Source organism: Leuciscus leuciscus (genome assembly GCF_965113295.1).
Source record: "Leuciscus leuciscus genome assembly, chromosome: 24".
NCBI lineage: Eukaryota > Metazoa > Chordata > Actinopteri > Cypriniformes > Leuciscidae > Leuciscus > Leuciscus leuciscus.
In genome coordinates, this window is record NC_138723.1 from 15,569,092 (window position 1) to 15,588,378 (window position 19,287).

The 19,287-nt window shown below is 39.5% G+C and overlaps 1 protein-coding gene across 3 annotated transcripts in view; it reads right to left on the reverse strand.

Moving 5' to 3' along the window:
* Positions 1 to 972: 972 nt before the first annotated feature.
* Positions 973 to 19,287, reverse strand: part of cadm2a (cell adhesion molecule 2a) — a 500,950-nt gene continuing 482,635 nt past the window's right edge. For all 3 annotated transcript variants that reach the window (XM_082157511.1, XM_082157509.1, XM_082157510.1), the window contains 2 exons: positions 12,510 to 12,629; positions 973 to 5,625 (listed from right to left, as the gene is read on the reverse strand). In XM_082157511.1, the coding sequence (XP_082013637.1) occupies positions 5,507 to 5,625; positions 12,510 to 12,629 (239 nt within the window). In that variant the 3' untranslated portion in view covers positions 973 to 5,506. The remainder of the gene's footprint in view (positions 5,626 to 12,509; positions 12,630 to 19,287) is intronic.

The following is a 19,287-nucleotide window of genomic DNA, read 5'->3' on the forward strand; positions in this document are numbered from 1 at the left end:
AATTGTGTTTCTTTACTCAGCTAAAAATATTGTTTGGCTGTTGTGTGAAGTCTTGATCTTCCTAGTCATAATAGACCCGAGCTATGAGGCAGTTTTGAAATGACAAGAGATGGTTTTTGTGGTGGGCTGACCTCGGTGTGTGTGTGTGTGTAGGAGTGAAGACACGTCCCCTGTGGTGATTTCACAATGATCACGGTTTCCTGCCCTGAGGGCTGCTGTCTCTCTTCCCCTCAGGGCTCTGGTGCAGTCTTTATCTCTCATAGTTTGTATCTGTCTCCATGATAGCAGCCATGTCTGTGTTCTATTACATTCCAGAACATCCTGCAGCTCAGACAAACCTATGCAGTGAGTATGCAAAAACAACATGTTTAAGTCCCGTTTCACACCAAGAACGATAACTATACAGATAAAGATAACTATATTAGCGTCCACACCAGCGGACGATATCACTTTGTTTATTCACACTGCAGATTTGTTGCCTGCCACTTTAAATACTCAAGCTGAGATTGTATACTCAACAATATTTCTCTGGTCTGTTTTAGTTGTGGTGTGGTCTCTGCTGTTTTTTTAATACTTAGAACGATTTTTTAGAACTATCCGAATCATTCTAGTTATCGTTCCTAGTGTGTGAACTGGCCTAAAAGCTTAAGAAAAAAACTTTAGCCATTCAAGGGTGGTTGTTAGGGTGTTGCTAGGCAGGTCTAATTGGCTGCTTGTTGTTATGGTGTTCTTTGCCTGTTGCTAGGGTGTTCTGAGTGGATGCTCGGGTGCTGATAGGCAGTTCTGTGTGGTGGCTTGTTGCTAGGGTGTTGCTAGGCTGGTCATTAGTGTGCTGTGAATAGATGCTTGTGATAAGGTGTTCTGGATGGATATGGTGTTTGGTTTTGCAGATATATGGACAGACATTAAGAAATGAATGGAGAAAATCCAGATTAATTGTGTTGTATTTAGACAGTAAGAAGAACAGACAGGACATTTTGGCATTTATTTATTTAACAATTTCATTCCATACATGTGAATTAGGCTTAAAATTTAATTTCGAATCAAATGAATACACCAAGGAACACATTTAAAAAAAAAAAGAAAAGAAAAAGAAACCAAATGAGGCGTTTTCATTTCAGCTTGCTACAAGAAGCACAAACCCTTCGTGTTCTGAAGTCACTATCATTTCAAGAGCTAGAGAGGCCGATTCGCTTAGAAACCAGGTACTCGATCTACCAGTGCACAGTATGCTACCCACTACATCTGCTTCACTGGCACGCATAATTGTTTTGCAACGTGAGAGGAACGTGGTGAAATTTAAATAGCGTTTGTCTGTTTATTTTTTACAATTCAACTACAGACAATCCTGGAACAGTGCGCATTGTGGTGTCGTCGGTGCAGGTGCTAAATCTAGCAAGGTCATGTGAAAAACTGTGAAAACACCGTTTCCTTCAAACTATTTGATCTTGACCTACATGTAGTGTGTCCTTACTATGACAACAGCCCTCTTAGTGTAACATATTACTAGCTAAATTGGTGTGCATCTTTTTTCTGGTCTAAATTTCACAACAGGTCGTTACAGCAACTGGACAGCTTGTTTAAACAATATACAAGCTTGTGTGTCATGAATTGGAGATATGTGAAGCAACAAGCATATATACACATGAAAAAAGTAAGAGCATCAAATAAACAGTATAATGATGTTGTAAATGCAGTATGATTAAGCAAATAGAAATACATTGGTATGAGCTACCTGCATGATATTAGAAAAAACAAACAAAAAAAACATTTGATTCATACCTGAGATGCAAAAAAAATTATAATATGCAAATTATTAAAATGATGTAATTGGGTGACATAAACTAACAGTTTTTGATTTACAGTGTTACTGTTGTTTCTCATAAACTTGGGGTTTGTTAAAAGAGACTCTTTCTTAGATGCACAAATGCTTTAATTTCAGTCTATGAAATATACTGAACCTAAACCTTTTTAGTAAATAAAAAAGAAGGTCGATGAGAGTGAGTGCATTTTACTATTTCCACATATCACTGTGATCATAAATGCTGTATTTTAGATGGTTCTTTCTTAGGTAAAATTTCAGTATTCTGCCTTTTGATCTGTATGCTAATTGGTATAGTCTGTATTTTTATAGTCTGTCAGGAGGAGAAACAATGTGAACATAATGGAACCTTTTTTTTTCCTCCTGATCATAATGTTCAGTGACATAACAGTTGTACATGAATATTGTTGTCACTTGCAGACTCCAAAAATAAAATATGAGCTCTGTTCCAAAACCTAGTGAGCTGCAGACATAGGCAGCATCATAACTGTAATGGAACCTCATACGTTACCAATTTAGAACACTCAACATTGCCAGCAATTCAGTTGATTTTTAATAGTTTGCAGTTAGCATGCTGCTAAGCTAATGACGTGATACTCTAATAAGCATTAAACTTACTAGTGCAAACAAATATTTAATAAAAAAACAATTTTGTAATTAATTTCAATACTTTTCACCAATGCAATATTAAGTTTATTTTGCATTGGGAACATGTTAACTACTAAGAGTTTTGATAGTCCTTCCACACCAACTACAGTAAATAAACTGGGACAAAAATGGCAAATTGTCACTGATTTACTGAATAAATCCCAGGTGTTATCCAAAACTTTAAATCCAAAAGTTTTAGGCCATCGTTTTAGCTATGAACCATTCCACTGCAATCACTAGCTGAACAAAAAACATCAAACTGGAAATGCATTCTGGTGCATTAAAATGTGAATATGATGTGACAATATAACATGCAAAATGTACAAAGGCAAGTTTGAGGGAAAAGAAACAACAAGACAAGAACCCGCAAGAGCTGAAGTGACAAAACAACATGAAGCTCCCACTACAAACACAAAGGCAATTATGGTGATAAAAGAAGCTGATTTATTAGTTCTTGAAAAGGTTGAGTATGTTCTGTAACGGGTCAAAATCTGAGCAAGTGAATATATTTTCTTGATAATAGCATGTGATTTACTGATCACAAAGGCAGAATTAGGTCAGTGTCACGATCAGACAGACAAGTACCAAACATTAGCGGTTATTATGCCAGACAGACGGCATTGAGCCAATCCACAGAGAGAGAAAGTAGCAAGAAAAGAGAAATAAATGAAAGGTAATTGTGGCTTGAGAAGCACGTCAGCACGTTTCATTTCATAAGGCTTAAATTGATTCTGTGAGCACTGATGAACGGTTTGGCCTTAAGTCGTTTGCAATCTGACTGTTGGCTCTGTCAAAGGATACCATATTCCTAGCCATTAATATATTCACACATATTAGGGATACATGTGACAAGACAATTACATTTGAGTTACATACGTGTATATGGAAGTGATATGTGTCAATGTGGAGCATTAGGACTAAAATGAAAAGATGTTTTCGAGATATTACTATCAAACATGTAAAGCTTGACCATCTGTTGGTTTTATAAGCTTCACTGATATCTTTCCTTTGTGAGAACGGAGACAGACTGCGAAAGCAATGCCAAGTATGAACAATAATCGTCATCATTTACAGGAAACGAACATCAGATAAAAATGTTTTCATTCGACAAATACATAGCTTTGCCATTTTAACAAGTATCCCATTGCTGTCACAATTACCGTCATACTCATTAAGTGGTTTTCAATTAAGCAAAATTAAATAATTTACAGTCAAACAAAAAAAAATGATCTTTCAAAAATGTTTCCCCAAAACGTGATACTTATACAGTATATACATGCCTTGAGCTATAGCAAAGGTTGTGAAGTTGTGAATAATCTTTTAATGACAAATAAGATGAAAAAGAGTTTTTTTTTTCCCCCACCAATATTTAGATCAGCTAATATACAAACTTGATGGAATTAGGGATCCCGAAGTCTAACAACGATTTTCACTAGTTACCACATTTAGCAGATATATTATACAGCCTTAGCAAGGTTGTCTATTCATCATAGAAATCAACAAAAGAACCGAAAAAAAGATACTGTTGTTTCAATAACACTTCCAACCATCAACATAATCCATGACTTTAGTGTACTGATGTCTAGTCTGGGTAATGAAAATCAAAGTTCGTTATTTTTACGTCATGATTGTTGCATTAGACCTCATTCATGAGTTGTTTTGTGCTTATTCATGTGTTTGGCCTAAACCTCACGCTGTGGAATGAGCAGGTGGGTGACACTTTATGAATGTTGCATATCGGCAACGTTCTCTTAGCATTGTTACATAATGTATGTGTAATGTTCAGGTTTGCATACAAAGTTTTTTTTTAGGGATCTTTCATGAACTGTATATTGATCTGACCAATGACATGAAGGTTCAAGAGCACTGAAATAGTAGCGCACTACTTATTTATGTTCCTTTTAAAGTATCACTTTCTGTTTCGTGAGATATCTTGTGTTCGGCACAACGGTTGTGTAAACAGCTGAAGGATGACGTTACGGATGTTTCCCGCCTCGATCGTGGATCTGTTGTTATGGGCCGATCAGTGCAGGAATACAGAAGCAAGTGTCATAAGAACCAAGCAGTGGAGATGCATCATCATACTACACAAACACACACAACTGGGCTTTTTCTTTCTTTCTTTGCCTGGTTGCTAATCCACTAACCCACTATGGTTTATTTGGTAACCAGGGCTGGTTAACCTAACTGCTTATCCTAATTTTTAAAAACACAAGGTGATTTTCGCTGGAACACACTGAGACCTTCTGTGGAGCTATTCATTTACGTACCAATATCTACAGTTCAAGTACAAAATACTGATTTTAGCCATAGTGTGAGCTGTCGGTTTCACATCATGTAATGGTCTTTTGGAGAATGGAGCGTCTCTACGTACCGATAACATTATTAACACCTAAAAATCTGTAGAATAAAAAGGGAACCTCCCTCACTTCAAGTCTGAGTATATTTTCACTACTGTACATCGTTTTTTTTTTGTTTTTTTTGGGAGAAACAGCACAATAAATGGATTCAGCATGAATCACAACCAAAACAAAAGTAGAAATGAATTAAAACAATAACAGACCACAAAACATTTTTCAAAATCATACCGCTGAAGATAAAAGCAAGCAACCAATCAGAGGCCTGACAAACGAAGGCATTGACTGAAATTCAGCGGATATCTGTATATTTAGGCACTGTGAGAAGATGAAGGGCGAGTCCTTACTGAAAGATGGCTGCAGACAATTTTCTTTTCTTTTTTTCATATTTGGAGATTTAGACATTTTTGGACTACTTTGTGGGTGTTTTACAGCTATATAATGATTACAAAAGGTGACATCTTCAGCAAATAAGTTGCTCGTAAAAAAGTAGCAGGTGAGCTGTTATTGAAAAAGGCAAAAGAAAACCAAACTGAAATGAAAAAACAAAACAAAAACAAACAGAATGGAAAAGAAGGGCGAGAAGAAGCTTCCGTTGCTGTCTGAAGAAGTTCCTACACTGTGCAGGGAAGGAGGGAAGGAATAGGAGGAGAGAGAGGAGCGCAGTGCCACTTGCAGTCTAAATGAAATACTCTTTCTTTTCTTCTGCGTGTGCGTGGTTGCCGTCGGCATTGATGATGGCTGTGTCTGCGTCCGGGGCGTCATCCGCTCCTTTGGCCTCGTTTGTCAAATACGTGCCTGAAACACACACACAATTGCTTGATTTAAAAAACAATGTGATTTTCAAAAACTTCAAAATGGCAAGTTTATGTAGGAAAAATAGGTTACACTTTGTTTGAAGGTGTCCGTGTTAAAGTGTAATTATATATTTATGTGAGTAATAATAATTAACTACTGTATGTGTACTTACTATAGGGCTAGGGTTAGTTGCATGTAATTATGCATAATTTATATTTATTACTACATTAGCTACATGTAACAAGGACAGTAAAATAAAGTGTCACAGAAAAATACTATTACTATTATAAGAAGTGATATTAAGTCTTTCAAGTAACTTGAACCTCACTCTATATGCACTTGTGTCCAAAAGTCTGAGACTACTTGTGACAATGCTAATAATTTGTATGCACTACTGATAAAAAAGTAAATTAAGATATTATTGTGAAATATAATTAAAAAATAATATTGAAAACAAGTAAAAATTGTAAAAATAATAAGCTGAATTTTCAGAAGCCATTACTTCAGTGTAGGGTATATATATATATATATACAAACACACACACACAAGTAATGCGTTTTTTTAAGAAAAATATCCATAATTATAACTTTATAAACTGTAATCACTAGCTTCCAGTAATGTCCATCCTTGCGTCGCATGATGCACAGTGCATCCGGAAAGTATTCACAGCGCTTCACTTTTTCCACATCTTGTTATGTTACAGCCTTATTCCAAAATGGATTAAATTCTTTATTCTCCTCAAAATTCAACAAACAATACCCCATAACGTGAAAGAAGTTTGTTCGAAATCTTAGCAAATTGATTGCCTTTGCCATGACACTCAAAATTGAGCTCAGGTGCATCCTGTTTCCACTGATCATCCTTGAGATGTTTCTACAACTTGATTGGAGTCCACCTGTGGTAAATTCAGTTGATTGGACATGATTTGGAAAGGCACACACCTGTCTATATAAGGTCCCACAGTTAACAGTGCATGTCAGAGCACAAACCAAGCCATGAAGTCCAAGGAATTCTCTGTAGACATCTGAGACAGGATTGTATCGAGGCACATAATTGTGGAAGGGTACAGAAAAATGTCTGCAGCATTAAAGGTCCCAATGAGCACAGTGGCCTCCATCATCCGTAAATGGAAGAAGTTTGGAACCACCAGGACTCTTCTTAAAGCTGGCCGCCCTGCCAAACTGAGCAATCGGGGGAGAAGGGCCTTAGTCAGGGAGGTGACCAAGAACCCGATGGTCACTCTGACAGAGCTCCAGCGTTTCTCTGTGGAGAGAGGAGAATCTTCCAGAAGAACAACCATTTCTGCAGAACTCCACCAATCAGGCCTGTATGGTAGAGTGGCCAAACAGAAGGCACTGCTTAGTAAAAAACACTTGACAGCCCACCTGGAGTTTGCCAAAAGGCTCCTGAAGGACTCTCAGACCATGAGAAAAAAAATTCTCTGGTCTGATGAAACAAAGATTGAACTCTTTGGCCTGAATGGCAAGCGTCGTGTCTGAAGGAAACCAGGCACTGCTCTTCACCTGGCCAATACCATCCCTACAGTGAAGCATGGTGATCACAGCATTATGCTGTGGGGATATTTTTCAGTGGCAGGAACTGGGAGACTAGTCAGGATAGAGAGAAAGATGAATGCAGCAATCCTTGATGAAAACCTGCTCCAGAGCGCTCTGGAACTCAGACTGGGGTGACGGTTCATCTTCCAACAGGACGACGACCCTAAGCACACAGGCAAGATAACAAAGGAGTGGCTACGGGACAACCAGGCTTGGGAGGGTTACTTTAAAAATGTATTCCGTTACAGTTACAAATTACTTCATAAAAAAAGTATTCAGTAACGTAATCCAAGTACTATAGTATGAAAGTAATGTAACTGATTACTTTTGGATTACTTCAAGGTCACGTATATAAATAAAGTCAAGCAAGAAGAAATATTATAAAAAAATATAAAAAAAAACTTTTATTTATTAAGAATTTGGTCCAGTGTACAATATTTTCAAAATACACACACAGACAAATTTATGTAACGGGCTATACAGACATCTAGTGGCTAATGTATGGTATTACAGATTATTTTGTTTTATTTTTTAACTTTTTTAACTAAAAAATTAAAACACAACATTTAAAAATTTTACACGATCTACATATTAGTTTATTTTAAAATAGGCCTACATGTTGCCTAAAGCCGTGATCTTTCTTAATTTGCCTGACTGAACTTGGGGCGTCGGCAGTGGGAGTTCCCCTACGTTACCTAGACAGCGAACTTCCCCTTACGTGAGAAAAGATAAGAAAGGACATTTTTGGTACTAAAAAAGCTACTCCCCAAAATAGCAGCGGAATTTCCATGAATTAAAAGCAATTTTACCCACTGGCAGCATCGTTTCTACTAGCAGCAGTGATTCAATCTGCATCTGAGGAGATTGTAGAAAGCTGTTATTTGCACATGCACCAGCGACCGGGTCGCACACGTGAGTCATTACTGTCAACAGAATCAGGAACTACTGTATAATCAAGCAGCGCTTCATATAGTGTTATTATGCCAAAATACTTATTTATTTAGTTTTAAATGAAACCATTGTAATCCTGAAAGTATTCCCTCTTTTTTCAAAATGTAACTATAATCTGATTACTACGTTTTTTGACGTAACTGTAACGGATTACAGTTACTGGATTTTTGTATCCTGATTACATAACGCCGTTACATGTATTCCGTTACTCCCCAACCCTGGGGACAACTCTGTGAATGTCATTGAGTGGCCTAGCCAGAGCCCAGACTTGAACCCGATTGAACATCCCTGGAGAGATCTGAAAATGGCTGGATGGAGCTTGAGAGGTTCTGCAAAGAAGAATGTTAGAAACTGACCAAAAATAGGAGTGCCAAGCTTGTAGCATCACACTCAAAAAGACTTGAGGCTGTAATTGGTGCCAAATGTGCTTCAACAAAGTATTGAGCAAATACATGTACATGAGATTTTAAACAAACTTCTTTCACGTTGTCATTATGGGGTATTGTTTGTAGAATTTTGAGGAAAATAAAGAATTGAATCCATTTTGGAATAAGGCTGTAACAGAAAATGTGGAAAAAGTGAAGCGCTGTGAATACTTTCCGGATGCACTGTAGGATATAGGAGTGGCGTAAGCTTAGCTGAGAGTAGACGCCTCTCGCGGATCAAACAAATAGGGCTGGGCAACAAACTCAAGCTTCTCTGACATTTCTCTTTAAGAATTCTCATTTTAGACTTCTAATTCGTGACCGGTGTTCTGTTTTGCTTGTTATCCTCTGCACTTCCGTGTTAATCAATACTTCATGAGTCGGGTCAGAGTTCACTCTTCGGCCGGAACTTGACTCGCGTACAGAAGCCAGATTCTAGTTTATAAAGTTATAAATATTGAATTTCTGGGCTTCAAAATCTCAAGTGCTATTCACTCCTATTACAAAGCTTGGAAAAGTCAGGATATTGTTTAATATGACTCCGATTGTGTTTGGCTGAAAGAAGAAAGTCATATACACATAGGAAGGCTTGAGGGTGAGTCAATAATGGGATAATTTAAATTTTTGGGTGAACTAACCCTTTAATTTTACATTTCAGAATCAGAATCAGAATCAGAATCAGAAAGAGCTTTATTGCCAAGTATGCTTGCGCATACGAGGAATTTGTCTTGGTGACAGTAGCTTCCAGTACACATACAATACAAAGTGACAAGACAAGTGACAAGTAACAGGTATAAATAAAAAATAAAATAAAAAAATAGAAAAAATAAAATAAAAAGATTATAAATTATAAATATATATAAAGTTATAAGGTGCTATAATGAAATGTCTGAGGGAAGTATTGCACATGTTTGTTCCACAGTAGGGGAACATTTAAGTGTTCATGAGGTAGATGGCCTGGGGAAAGAAACTTTTCCTGTGTCTGGTTGTTTTTGTGCTCGGTGCTCTGTAGCGTCGACCAGACGGTAACAGTTCAAACAGAGAGTGTGCTGGGTGTGACGGGTCCAGAGTGATTTTGCGAGCCCTTTTACTCACTCTGGATGAGTGCAGTACTTTGAGTGTGGGAAGGGTAGTGCCAGTGATTCGCTCAGCAGTCCGAACTATCCGCTGTAGTCTACGGAGGTCGGTTTTGGTAGCAGAGCCGAACCAGACGGTGATGGAAGTGCAGAGGATGGACTGGATGACAGCTGAGTAGAACTGTACGAGCAGCTCCTGTGGCAGGTTGAATTTCCTCAGCTGACGCAGGAAGTACAGTCTCTGTTGGGCTTTCTTCACAATAGAGTCTATGTGAGTGTCCCACTTCAGATCCTGAGAGATGGTGGTGCCCAGGAACCTGAATGACTCTACTGCAGTCACAGTGCTGTCCATGATGGTGAGTGAAGGGAGTGCAGGGGGGTTTCTCCTGAAGTCCACGATCATCTCCACTGTTTTGAGCGTGTTCAGCTCCAGGTTGTTATAACTGCACCAAAGAGCCAGCTGCTCCACCTCCTGTCTGTACGCAGACTCGTCACCGTTCCGGATGAGTCCGATAACAGTAGTGTCGTCTGCAAACTTCAGGAGCTTGACAGAGGTGTCTTTAGAGGTGCAGTCATTTGTGTACAGGGAGAAGAGCAGTGGTGAGAGAACACATCCCTGTGGAGCACCGGTGCTGATGGTGCGGCTGTCGGACGTGATTTTGCCCATTCTGACTAGCTGTTGTCTGTCTGTCAGAAAGCTGGTGATCCATTGACAGATGGAGCTAGGGACAGAGAGCTGGGTCAGTTTGGTCTGGAGCAGTGATGGGACGATGGTGTTGAAGGCAGAACTAAAGTCCACGAACAGAATCCTTGCATAGGTCCCTGGTTTGTCCAGATGTTGTAGGGTGTAATGCAGTCCCATATTGACCACATCATCCACAGACCGGTTTGCTCTGTAGGCAAACTGCAGGGGGTCCAGCAAGGGTCCAGTGATGTCCTTCAGATATGCTAACACCAGTCTTTCGAGTGACTTCATGGCCACAGATGTTAAGGCAACAGGTCTGTAGTCATTGAGTCCTGTGATCTTTGGTTTCTTCGGGATTGGGATGATGGTGGAGCGTTTAAAGCAGAAAGGGACTTTGCACTGCTCCAGTGATCTGTTGAAGATCAGTGAGAAGATAGAGGCCAGCTGGTCAGCGCAGGTTTTCAGACAGGCTGGTGAAACACCGTCTGGGCCTGGTGCTTTCCTTCTCTTCTGTTTCCTGAAGATCTGACGCACATTATCCTCACTGATCTGAAGTGCAGGGAGGGAGGGGAGGGGGATGGCTGGAGGTGTTGATGGCTGTGTAGAGAGATGGTCAGGGCGGGTATGGGGTGTCTGATCGGGGGTCTCAAATCTACAGTAAAAGACATTCAGCTCGTTCGCAAGATGCTTGTTGCTGTCGATGCTGGGGGATGGTGTCTTGTAGTTGGTAATGTCTTTCAGGCCTTTCCACACTGATGCAGGGTCGTTGGAGGAAAACTGGTTTTCCAGCTTTTTGGCATAGCTCTTCTTAGCCACTTCAATCTCCTTTGTCAATGTGTTCCTGGCCTGATTATACAAGATCCTATCCCCACTCCTGTAGGCATCTTCTTTGACCTGACGAAGCTGTCTGAGTTTTGGTGTGAACCATGGTTTATCATTGTTGAATGATAAGTAAGTCCTGGTAGGGATGCATAAATCCTCACAGAAACTGATGTATGATGTTACAGTCTCTGTGAGCTCGTCCAGATCGCTGGCAGCAGCTTCAAAAACACTCCAGTCAGTGCATTCAAAACAGGCTTGTAAGACCTGCTCTGTGTCGTTGGTCCATCTCTTTACAGTCCTTATTACTGGCTTAGCAGTTTTAAGTTTTTGCCTGTAAGTTGGTAGAAGATGAACCAGGCAGTGATCGGAAAGTCCTAGAGCTGCTCTGGCGACGGAGCGATATGCATCCTTTGTTGTGGTGTAGCAATGGTCCAAAATATTATTGTCTCTGGTGGGGCATGTAATGTGCTGTTTGAATTTAGGCAGCTCACGTGTGAGTTTTGCCTGATTAAAGTCTCCGAGAATGATAAGAACAGAGTCCGGGTGTTGTTGTTCTGTTTCTGTGATCAGATCAGCCAGCTGTTGCAGCGCCGTACTCACGTGTGCTTGCGGTGGAATGTAAACACTGATGAGAACGAGCGAGGAAAACTCCCGCGGCGAGTAGAACGGCTTACAGTTAAGGAAAAGCACTTCCACATCAGGACAGCACATCTTCCTTAACACAGTTACATCAGTACACCACCTTCTGTTGATGTAAAAGCATGTCCCACCACCGCGCGTTTTACCCGTTGACTCCATATCGCGATCTGCTCTGAACAGCTGAAAGTCCGGTAGATGTAACGCGCTGTCCGGAATGGCTTCGTTCAGCCAGGTTTCCGTGAAACAAAGAGCAGCAGAGTTGGTAAAGTCCTTGTTTTTGCGTGAGAGCAGAAGTAGTTCGTCCATTTTGTTAGGGAGAGAGCGGACATTCGCCAGATGGATGCTAGGCAGCGCCGTTCTGAATCCGCGCTGCCTGAGCTTAACGAGTGTGCCGGCTCGCTTCCCACGCCTGCGCGTCTTATACTGTTTCCACAGTGCAGCGGCGCAACCGACGACAATGTTCCGCAAAACGCCAGAAGAATCAAAAACTGGTTGGTGATCAGTTGGTGTGCACTGCCGAATGTTCAGCAGTTCGTCCCTGGTATAACTGATAGCGTATGACAAACATAAAACAGGACAAACTAACAAAAACAGTGTAACAACTGGAGAGCTCAACACCGAGGCAGCCATCCGCGGCGCCATCTTGGATGTATTCTGGGCATTTCTAGATCTAGATCTAGATTTACATTTCTGTATCTAGATTTTACAGACAGTAAAGGAAAATCGTACCTTTATGCCGTGCCAGGTAGCGTCCCAATACAATAATTAAGCACAAAGTTGCAAAAACGACAACAGCGACTACTCCTCCGATTAGAGCGTGATCTGGCACATTTTTCTGGGCATTAGGATCTGTAAGAGAGTGAGAGAGAGAGAGAGGAGGAGAAAGCATTGTTGGTAACCTTTCTCATTTATTCATACTTTTAACTTTCAAAATATCAGAAGGTTGACAACAGATAGTTTGGACTAAAGCTTCAGCCCTCTCCTGTCTGCTCAAGGAGTTTAAAGTCTCTGAACCGACAGATCGAGCCATATGGGGGTTGGACAGGGTTTTATGCATGCACAGAATGAAAGTAAAGAGGAAGACATGAGCCATAACAAACACAGTGTTTTCCAGTCTGTCATCAGCTGCTCGTAACTAACACAAATACACTGCATGGTCAAAAGTCCTTTCAACGGGGTCACTGATGCTCCAGGAGCAAATCTCCCAGTGGAACGTCCTCCCAGAAGTGATGAGTCGTTCCTTAGTGTGAAGAAACCCTTTTCCACTATAATAGATCAACTTGTTCATCGAAAAGTTTCCATGGATGTTAAAGGTTAAAAACCATCAATGCTAAATAAAGAACCTTCTTTTTTAAGGGTGTAGTGTAAATTGTAGTGTAGTGTAGTTGTAGAAGACAAGACCTGCTGTTCAAATTGTGGGCGACTTCATTTCATCCCGACCAGAAAACGCTCTCGAACCTCGAGCGTATTGTTAATTTAAAAGATGGGCCCGTCTCCTTTCTCTCTGTGAGCTGTGGTTCTTTATTATTTCCCCGCTTAGTGCCATTTGGAGTGGTATATTATAATTGACAGCATGCGTTGCATCTGCCCCAGCGTGTGCGTTTAATCCGGGCTGTGCTTTGTGCTGCGGGAGCTTCCTAATCACTGCCTGCAATTACAGTATCAGCCGCACAAAGCCGGGATAAACTCAGGGCCAGAGAGCCATTCAAACAGTCCATTTCAGTAATGGAGAATCCCACCTCGGATCGACATCGGCTGGGCGCGCCGACTCCATCCCTCTGATTGACATCTCACAGTCTCTCTCTTTCTCTCTCTCAATAATAGCATTTCTTCTCTTTGTTGTGTTTACAAGAGGAGTATAAAACCTACAAGCTGCATCTGACTTCCCCGTGACAATCAATCACAATAAAAACACAAAATATGAGCAGATCTCTATCACCCTTTTAGCGGCTCGCTGAAATATGAAATGTGGAGCGGCTACTCATATCTGACAGCACATGTTTCTGAATTTCCAACAGTGAAAGGCTGTGGTATTAAACTCTCTCAATTTTTACGACATCAATAAATCAAACTTAAGTCCCAAAAAGTATTTCACCACAGGTGTGTGTGACTTCAGCGTTCGGCTATCAAACGGACTCAGCTTTTTACCCTTTTTCTACCAAAATGGTAGAGAAATCACTAACACCTGTCTAACTAGGAGAAAAATAACAAAGTAACAAAACAAATGCTTGGCATTGCTATTCTAAATCTCTGTACTGGTACGTGTTCAGACACCTTTGTCCCTGAACATTAGACTGTGAATCTCAAGTACATCTCTTGGTGTTGTGATAATTAGCCCTTCTCTGTCCTCGCTCTATTTTTATCAACGCTCAGCGTGGGGTTGCCATGCTGAGTGCTGTCCTAGGGCGAGTCCATTGACACTGTGAGAGGCCTGGTAATCTCTAACTATGCTATCACAATAAGGTTTCATTAGTTAACATTAATTAACTACATTAGTTAACTAATAATGAACTGCACTTCTACATTTATTAATCTTTGTTGATGTTAATTTCATAATTTACTAATACATAATTAAAAAATCTAAAGTTGTATTTGTAAACATTAGTTAATGCACTGTGAAGTAACATGGGCGAACAATGAACGATTGTATTTTTTTATTAACTTTTATTAACAAAGGTATTGCTCATGGTTAGTTCATGTTAGTTAATACATTGAAACCTTATTGTTAAGTGTTACCCTAACTATATTAAGGATCATTTCTACAGTTAGAGAGAAGGAGTTACATAGTTCATCTCATTAGTCAATAACTTTCTAACAATGACTTTCTTTTAAAAAGTAATTTTACGGGGTGTAAAATGAAAGTCATTGTTAGAAAGTATACACAATATACAAGTATAAACTTGTAATACATCATTTATGATAAAGTGAAGGTATAATTTTAAGAAAACTACCCCCCCCCCCCCCCCCCCACACACACACACAATAATACAACTTATTAAAAAAATTCTTTTAAAAAATATGATCAAAATCCCTTCAATTTACTTTTTAAAAATGTAATTTTTTAGGCTGCAAAATTTTAAGGTTTGTATTATGCAACCTGTATCACCTTGTAGTATCCATAGAGTCATTTTTTGTAACTAAATACAAAAGTATACATATTATATTTACAATAACAGTATACATATTGAAAAAAGGCTGCAAAACACAGCAAATGAAAAAAAAAAAAACACTATATTTATACACCACACATTTATATTGTATACATTTTAACCACCATCTAGTTTGAAGCAAACCCCATATTTTTATTAAGTCATGTAAACGTAATTATAAAAAGGCATTTTTATTCCACTAGGGTCAAAAATATGTACAAAGATATAAATCTGTACAATTAAAACTATTTGGATACGTACTTTCCAACTCATCTTTTGTTTTTACTTCCTTCAGTTCATGCTTTATATTCCTCCTCAATCCCCTTATTATTTGATCCTGCTCTTCTTTTTATGTCAGTTTCTCATTTTCTTTCCTTGTGCACACAAATTGAACTCATCGGAGTGTTTGTCCATAGACATGCACAACATAGCGCTTAAAGTAGCGAGATCCACCAGCAGAGAAGTGATATGTTTCCTCTCCCCCAGCACACATTATCTTTTAATAAGGCCTGCGACAGTCCTTCCCTTATGATTTAATATTGAAGCACAGCACACACATTCCTAGTTTAATATTCACAATTGCTTTGCCTGGCCCCTGCATTGTGTGGCTCTGGCAAATGTAACAAATTAACGGCAGTGAAACCACACCGCTCTGATGGTGTGGGATATAAACTCACCAGCGGCACATCTGAGAAGTGGCTTTCAATCCGGCTGTGGCTAAACAATGCTGAGAATGACAACAGCACCCAGTGTGTGAACCCCTGCGGTCACATGAATTCTTAAAGGAAACCGTTTCAGAGGAAAAACATGCAGGAAGCACTCTTTTAACAAACCCACGTGGTAGGGGGTTACGAAGAGGCCTCGGGGGGGGGGGGGGCAGGAGCAGCAGGGGTGGTCATGTTGCGCTCTTGTCGGGATGACATTTCAAGGTGAGCGTTACCATTAACTCCACATGCTAATTCGAGAGACCGGCACATGCTGTCTAGGAGATTATTGTTACGGTAATCTTGATATTTGTATAAATGCCTTAAATGGCGACTGTGAGTGTGGGCTGGGTGTAAAATGGATGTAGGAAAGCGAACGTCAACGCTTCGGTGGTCTTCTTTACATTGGTGGGCTATTGAAGGACAGCGACAGAGAAAGTGGTGAACTGGAAAGCTTCACCTTCATGGTAGGCTACAATCGAACACTGGAAATTAACATTTACAGGGCAAGTACTGATGTGCTTCCAAATTGAAAGGTGCAGAAAGACGGTCGGCCTACCGAAAGAAATGTAACATATCAAAACACCGCCCTCATTCAAAGCACGAGTCTATGCGGAAAGCCAATTGAACGGAAACCTCCCAATAAATCACCTAATATGAAAATCCAGCACAAGCTATTCAATGGCATTTATGATTTGATTGCTGTATGCATGATTTGCTCTGACTCTTGGATTCAAATGTTCCACCACAATCAACCAGAAGCAAACCAAATTACGCATAAATTGTAAAATGCAGTGGAATGGAAAGATGGCGTTATTAACCAAATTATGAGTTTAAGTGTGAGCTCATTAGACTTGATTAGAAACTCGGTTGGATATTAAGCTGTTTACAATGAGATACATCAACATTAGTCCTCAGTGTCTGAGAACATCTGCAAACTTCCACATTTAAATAGATTATTTACAAAATAATTGCTAGGCTCAGAAAAAGGTTTACTTATTTTGCTTAAACATTTTAATATTTTATAAGTTTTTATTTTATGTATGCAAATTTTTTATACAATATGTATATGCAAAGTTTTATACAGTATATATTGAAAAGTGATGTACAACATTTTTGTTACATACTTTTGTCCTATATTTAATTTAAAGGTGCTGTATACTAAAGTATAAACATACAATAATATGTTTTCATATATTTAGGAAAAATGCTAAAAAAAACAATGCTACAGCCAGTTATGCTGCTTTGAAATGTGCGTTCCTTGTCAGAATGTTTGGATTTGTTTTGGTCTGTTTGATTCCGCACACTGCCAATTTACCCAACAGTATTTTGACATCCCGGGTTGCCAGTTGGCGGAAAACACAGCGTATTGTAGCCAGGGAAGCCAGCAAACAAACTAGGTCAGAGATCGCAGATTCTACCCGACTAAAAAGCCTCGTCATCCATCCAAAAAGCTCAATGACCAGAGGCATATTAAAACACGGATAAATCAACTCATCACCTTACGATGTAAGTCTCCTTGGCTTTTATTGTCAATTGCATTTGCTCCTGTTGCATGTTCTCAATCTGGCAACCCGCGTGAGCGTTGAATCTGAGGAGGAGGGGGCGGGGGAAACAATATTTTGTTTTCTCTCCAATATTTTGAATTTGAACTGCAGTATCCATTTCGACGCAAGCTGTCAATATTACATACTGCACCATTAATATGCAGTGATGACTGTAAGCCATTTATTAGTACATTGACTCCACCTGTGGTGTGAGGTTTTCTGTTTAAACAACCGAAGGCAAACAGAGGCGGGAAAGTAACAGTGATTATTTTTGCATACAGAAATGCACATAAAAGTTTAAAAATGGCATATAAAATAAATGCAAATAAACTTTTAAATTTGGAGGTTTGCACATGTTCTATCAGAAACAGAGGATCAATGTTGACATATCTCATGGTAAACGTACTGTACTCTATATGATAATTTGGATAGGTTTTTTGCTTGTTCTGTAGGTAAAAAGCATTTTTTTTATCCATTTATGACCATTCAAAAAGCTACATGAGCTGAAAAACTGCCGTTGAGATGAATGGGAATGCTAATGGTTGACTTTCTCTAGGTATTATAGGCCTTCTTGGGACCCACAAGCCAAACAGGTCAATAAAACATCCTATAAGTATTTCATGAGAATTTTACAGTCTCTTAAACAATCTAAAAGCATAGCTTTGGCTGATTTCCCAGTTAATGGACAGTGTCTTTTTTGTCTGGGAGGGCATATGAATATTCTGCCTCAGACTTAAAGATCCTATAGTTCTTGTTCTCTTCCTGCATGTACATGCTCACTTCTCTTCATAACACTGGCAGCCAGCCAATTAAATTATATTAGAGGTCTCTGACTAAATAAATAAAGACGAATAATGGCTTAATGCACTGTTTAATATAACTATTCCCCATTTTCTTCTGGGATAGAACATTTGATAATTGTGTCTAATGGACATTTTTTACCAGGAAGAAATGGAGGCTGTTGTATTTGAGTTGTGGCCCTCATGGGGGCCCAATCTAGGAAATAAACGTTAAACATTAAATCAACCATTCCATCCATTCTCCATCCACGCAGAAAGGAAAAAAAAGGCTAAATGCTCGTTGTCCATCTTTCACATCCCTTTGCCCAGCACAGCAGCCACTTAAATGACCCGTGAATCTTTAGAGGGCTGATTTACATACCGGATGCTCTTGAGAGTTGATCTAAAGCCAAACGGGGGCAAAGGTGACCGCTGAGTTGGTCAGCCCGGTTTAATTAGATTTTCAAAACAAATTACAGCTTCTAACTGTGCTTGAGTCTGGAGAGAGACACAATGATTGAACCCAAATAGGGTGAAAAAGAAAACAAATACAGGTGTTCTCCACCGAGAGGCACGAGCAGGCAAGATACTGAATGATTTGGAGACTTTACAATGTAACATTCATAATTAGGCTGTCATGCTTCAAACTTGATCTGCAGTGAATGCTGGGAAATGGCGAGAGTGGTTATTTCGGCAAATTAAAGCAGCTCAAGGCTTCCAGAGGATTACTTAAAGTGTCTCCTTTCCACGGAAACTAAATGAATGAAGAGAGTCTTATTCGTAATTCATATTCGGTGGCAGAGTTTAATGATTTTTCTTTTTTCCTTTCCTGTTATATTTTAAATTGTTACCATAAGTCTTCCCTCGACATGACTTAATGTGACAGATCATCAATAACCGTGCCGCGTGACCGAGGAAAAAGACCTTTGTATTACATTTTAATTCCTCCTGTGTTGTGTCATTTTCAGAAAGGAGAGAAAGGAGGGCGCTCAGGACTCCAGTCTCAGTATTTAACTGACCCTCCAGGGACACGGCAGCTGAAACAGCTGAAACTTTGACTTATCCATTTAAACAGAGACCTTTTTTTTCTTTTTTTGCTGGTGTTCTCTGGCAGCCCCTCTGAGGAAAAGCTTTTTCATCCTGGAACACACCTTTCTTGGAGTTCAAATCAATAATTCTAAGATGTTCATTGATATGAAGTTCAAAATCATTTTAATCCTTCTATTGAGAATAAGCAGCAGGATGAATGATTTCCAAGATGAAATCCTCACTCTACACTTCTAAAACCCTATTCGGGATTCGTTTTATGGATATATGTCTCTAAAGTA